We start from the raw sequence: 4727 nt of genomic DNA, 5'->3' as shown, positions 1-4727 counted from the left end.
ATTTAGCCTACGCGCGAAGTCCGAGAATTTTTTCTTGCGCTTCGCGATTCACCTCCTTCTGCCTACCATAACCCATTCAGCGATAATTCATAAATCCATGTCGCCCGAGACACTCGACCTTGACATTTGCTCACTTCACTCAATTATCACGATAACGTCATTATTGTCGGACGTTGATGATCGTCCTCGAAGCGCCCGAGAACCATCGACCACTGGAATAATCCAGCTTAGGCTTTTACGACGAATTGAGCACGTTCGTTGCAAGAATCAATATAGTGCAACGGCGACCCCCAACCTCGTAAAAGCTCAATAATAAAAGTTACAATAATGGTTTCCACGATCCTCCCCTCACCCATATCTGAAAATCGAACCATCAGCCTAAAATACTCGTTGTTTGCAGGCGCGTATTCGCATTAAGAACCGGAAAAGGAAAGCGGACGAGCCGGCGTGTCCGGTTTGCAACGAGCGGCTCTCGGGCAGTCCGGAGGAGCTCAATCAGCACGTCGAGCGATGTCTCAACAAGCACAACGGCAACCCCGACAGGCAAAATCCGCACCTCGACGACGAGGAGGTGGACGTAGAGGGCGACGCCGAGACCTTCGAGGAGTACGAGTGGGCCGGTCAGCGGAGAGTCCGCGCCACATCGATGCTCCTCGGTGGATTTTCCGGTAAGACCAATATTCCTCGATACCGACCCTCTCCTTCGTCCTCTCATATGACCATCGCCATGTACGTTCATATCCTATGGCTTATCGAAGCTTGCGCAACAGAACTGCCTATATCTGCTCCTCACGCTCCATTTATTCATCCTTAAAGGACTCTTGTTAAAATTTCCGCAATTTTTTTTTTTTTTTTTTTTTTTTTTTTTTTTTTTCCCTGGGTCCTTCAACCTAATCCAAACGAAATGGTCGAATTTTATGGAGCAAAGTACGCGGGAGCATGGTCTAGTACTCTATCTTTGGCGTCTATTGCATAAGAGGAGCAGAAAACTCCTTGGTTTGATAATGCTAGAGTGCTTGTTGAGGCTCCCATCCGATTATCGAAAGACCGAGCTGTTACCCGAGAGTCCCGGACGTGCAGCCGGTTTATCCCGAAGGTCGGCGCTCCTAACGCTCAATTTAAGCCGCAGGCCTGGCGACGTCATCGAGCAATCGTAGTGGCCCGAACGGCGCAAGGAACTCGGACGCGGCCCAGGACGATGAGGACGTGGACCTCGTGGTCGATGGGGACGAGAGCGCGCAGTTCGGTCCCTCCCAGTATACGGAAGCGGATGTAGTAACGCCGCGACTGGAGGGCACAGCTCGAGAGCAAAAGGAGCGCGAGGCACTGCGCGAGGCCGTCATATCGCCCAACGGATCCCAGCAATCACAACTCGAGGTGAAGACCGAGCCCTCGACGAGTCCTGGCTCGACTTCCCAGCAGCAGCAGCTCGACAATGAGGAGACGACGGCCTCCTCGTCATCGCCGCCCTCGATGCTCGACGCCAAGAACGAGCCCGAGACGCCCCTCGTCGAGGCCCTCCGCGGACGCATCCGGGAGCTCGAAGCCGAGACACGCGGCCAAGCATTCAAATGTCTGATCTGTATGGTAAGTGGCTCCCTCTATCTAACTTTCTTTACCCTCCTCACTCTCTCTCTCTCTCTCTCTCTCTCTCTCCCTTTCGTCGACCCGTGTGCTAAAAGAATTTTCTGAGGACACGATTCCTGCCACTCGCGCCTTACGTACTTTCTCCAAGTTTTTTTTAACTTCATTGGCATTCCTTATGACTTCGTTATAGCGATACTATAATAATAATAATAATAAGAAGAAGAAGAGTAATAATAATAACGACGACAACAGTAACAATGATTGATGATAATAATGATAATGATAGTCCTAAAAAAAATATGAATTGAATTAATTCTAACTATAATAATTATATCCTTGTAATCGATAGGCGCGCTTTGTAAAAATATTTTATTTTTTCATTAGATCTTATGACTTTGTATAAAATTAATTATATCGATAAACCATTCGAATATCTCTTCCTAAATAACCTTATAAACTCATGAAGTAGTACGATATTTAAATTGTATGAGATATTATATTAATCTAACTTTCTACTAATCAAAGAGTCATCATATCCGCATGTGCGTTGATAAATGCAATATTAGTATAATTAGGATAATGAAAATAATATTTTTTCACTAGTCGAAGAGTAAACGAACGCTTTAATTATCCTGTCGATCATTATTTCTCCCGGAAAAATATTTAACATCTTTTCATGCAATTATTCGTTCTCATTCGAATTACATTGTTTTAAAAAACATTTTTAAGCCACGTGTTTGTACTGTTTTGCCTTTGTTTTTTTTTTTATTATTATTTATAAGTTCATTTTATGCAAATTATCGATCATATTAATTAATTCCTCTGCTTTTCAAAACATTTGTATTAATGACATTTATATTAAATTAACTCATGTTTCCTTCAACCCCGTTTAATGAATCGTTAACTATCGACGGTTTACATTCGCTTTCATCTTAATTTTTTTTCTGTTTTTTTTTTATATTTCTCTCTCTCTCTCTCTCTCTCTCTCTCTCTCGTATGAGCTGGGACAGTTTTTCTTCATAGGATGAAATACGGACATAAAAAGAGCAGTGACGTGGAAAAACTTTTTTCACCCACCGAAAGCGCCATTTAATGAGAGCACCTTCAAAGTTGAAAATTATTACGAATATAGCGTTGTTCCAAAAAAAAGGGTCGCGAAATATCAGAGTACGATTGTCATTATTAATGCACTAGAGTCAAAAAAAAAAGAGAGAGAAAAAAGTAGGAGATTAAAAAAACAAATGAATAAATGAACAATAAAAGCTAATACTTTAATCAAGTGATTTAACAAAAGAAAAAAAAATAAAAGAAAGAAAATCCGAGAAAATAGTGGTCTTGTTAATTCTAACGCGAGCAAACATTTAAATCAAATGTATAAAAAATAATTTTAAAGCCTTGTTATTTGCTTACGGAAAAGGTCACTTTATACCCTCAGCGCGCTTTACCTTTAGCTTTTCACTAGCAATCACATAAAATCTCAACTTAATTGTATCGTTCAAACATGCTAATTCCTTTCCTAAATATTTCTGACTAAATCCAATAAATTGATTAGCTTCGATTCATTCCTTTTTTCATAGGAACAATACAAAAAGCCGGTGACGTCAGTCTGCTGCTGGCATGTCCATTGTGAACAATGTTGGCTACACACTCTGGTAAGCACTTGCAAATTTATCAAAATCAATTGTAAGCAAAGTTTAGCGAATCAATGCACTATCAAGTTCAAATCGCTTTGGCCATTTTAATCAAATTCTGAGACTCACCGCCAATTATTAATTCCGCAAACATGGAGTGAAATTCAAACAAATGCCTGCACTTCCTTGCCCTAACTTCCTATGTAAGTCTCACAATTTTTAAAATATCAACGCCACATTACAAACGTGGCCACTTAACGTCCCCCTCCCCACCCCACCCCACCCCACCCACCCTTACACTTGCAAGGAACAATCAAACAACTATCGTCGCACCACACAACCCCATAGAATCAGCCGAGTATTTATTATTCGATACAAGCTAGCCCTCAAATAACTGACAATTCTGTTTAACGAAACGATCAGTCCCCATGAGGAAAATAGTGCGGCTGTGCTGGGAAAATCAGGTGTATAACCGGTGTACGTTAACGCATGCTTCCAGGGGGCGAAGAAGCTGTGCCCGCAGTGCAACATGATCACGTCGCCGTCGGACCTGCGCCGGATCTACATGTGAGGACGACCGAGCGGCCTCCGCTGAACCGGATATCGCCGTCGACCCGCGCCCGCCGTTCTGTACATTTGTAAATTACCTTATAAATTAACGATGCAAAGCTGATTTACCTCCTACCATCCACCGTCTCCCCATACCCGTGTATTTTAGCTCTATGGCTATAATAAATTAACTCCTATAGAGAAGCGTTTAACACCGTCCTGGTGAATCTAACGAATCCTCCTCTCACTCACGCCCTCCACCTCATTCACACGCTCAATATCGCCCCTCTCCTCTCTCTCTCTCTCTCTCTCTCTCTCTCTCTCTCTCTCTCTCCCTCCCTCCCTCTCTCTATCTATCTATCTATCTCTGTCTCTGTCGCTGTCTCTGTCTCTGTCTCTTAAGGCAACCATATGCAAGTATACACCAACGCGTACACAAAATATATTGATAAGAAGAAGGAGAGAGAGAGAGTGAGAGGGGGGGGCGAGAAGGTATGCGTGTGTGTAATAGAGAGAAGGGTGAGAAGAAGAGAGAAAGCAATTGTAATTATCGCATTGCCAACAGAAAGCGTTCTCGTTCCATAATGCCGCGCCATAGTCAAGGAAAACACCATAGAATTGACATTTGCTCGGTATATTTGTTTAATACGTATTCAAGTCAAGTGCGATGTTGTATCGCCCCGATCGCCTGTTTTTCCAACGAGTTTCTACGATAATCTCGCTCTTACAAGATGAAATTACATATTGAACTCGATTGGAACGTTGGCTTAGTGCAAAAGGAAAATTATAATCGCTATGCGAAACTGATGAAATATTTACATCTCTGCTAAATTGACGAATTATTTATTTCAAGTTGCGCATTCCGTGTGTCTGTATTAAAGTGATTAGAAATTTATATGAAAAGGCCCATGGAATGTTACCGACGGACTAACTCTGGATCTTAAATGCGTATGTAAGATA

General features: G+C 42.4%; 1 protein-coding gene across 1 annotated transcript in view; it reads left to right on the top strand.

Moving 5' to 3' along the window:
* Nucleotides 1-4067, top strand: part of LOC105362159 (E3 ubiquitin-protein ligase Rnf220) — a 132606-nt gene extending 128539 nt beyond the window's left edge. The window contains exons 5-8 of the mRNA XM_011499512.1: nucleotides 401-668; nucleotides 1124-1587; nucleotides 3165-3239; nucleotides 3718-4067. Coding sequence (XP_011497814.1) covers nucleotides 401-668; nucleotides 1124-1587; nucleotides 3165-3239; nucleotides 3718-3789 — 879 coding nt within the window. The 3' untranslated portion in view covers nucleotides 3790-4067. The remainder of the gene's footprint in view (nucleotides 1-400; nucleotides 669-1123; nucleotides 1588-3164; nucleotides 3240-3717) is intronic.
* The last annotated feature ends 660 nt before the right edge of the window (nucleotides 4068-4727 follow it).

The sequence above is a fragment of the Ceratosolen solmsi genome, unplaced genomic scaffold, assembly GCF_000503995.2.
Source record: "Ceratosolen solmsi marchali unplaced genomic scaffold, CerSol_1.0 scaffold35, whole genome shotgun sequence".
Lineage (NCBI taxonomy): Eukaryota > Metazoa > Arthropoda > Insecta > Hymenoptera > Agaonidae > Ceratosolen > Ceratosolen solmsi.
This window is presented reverse-complemented; position numbering and strand designations above follow the sequence as displayed.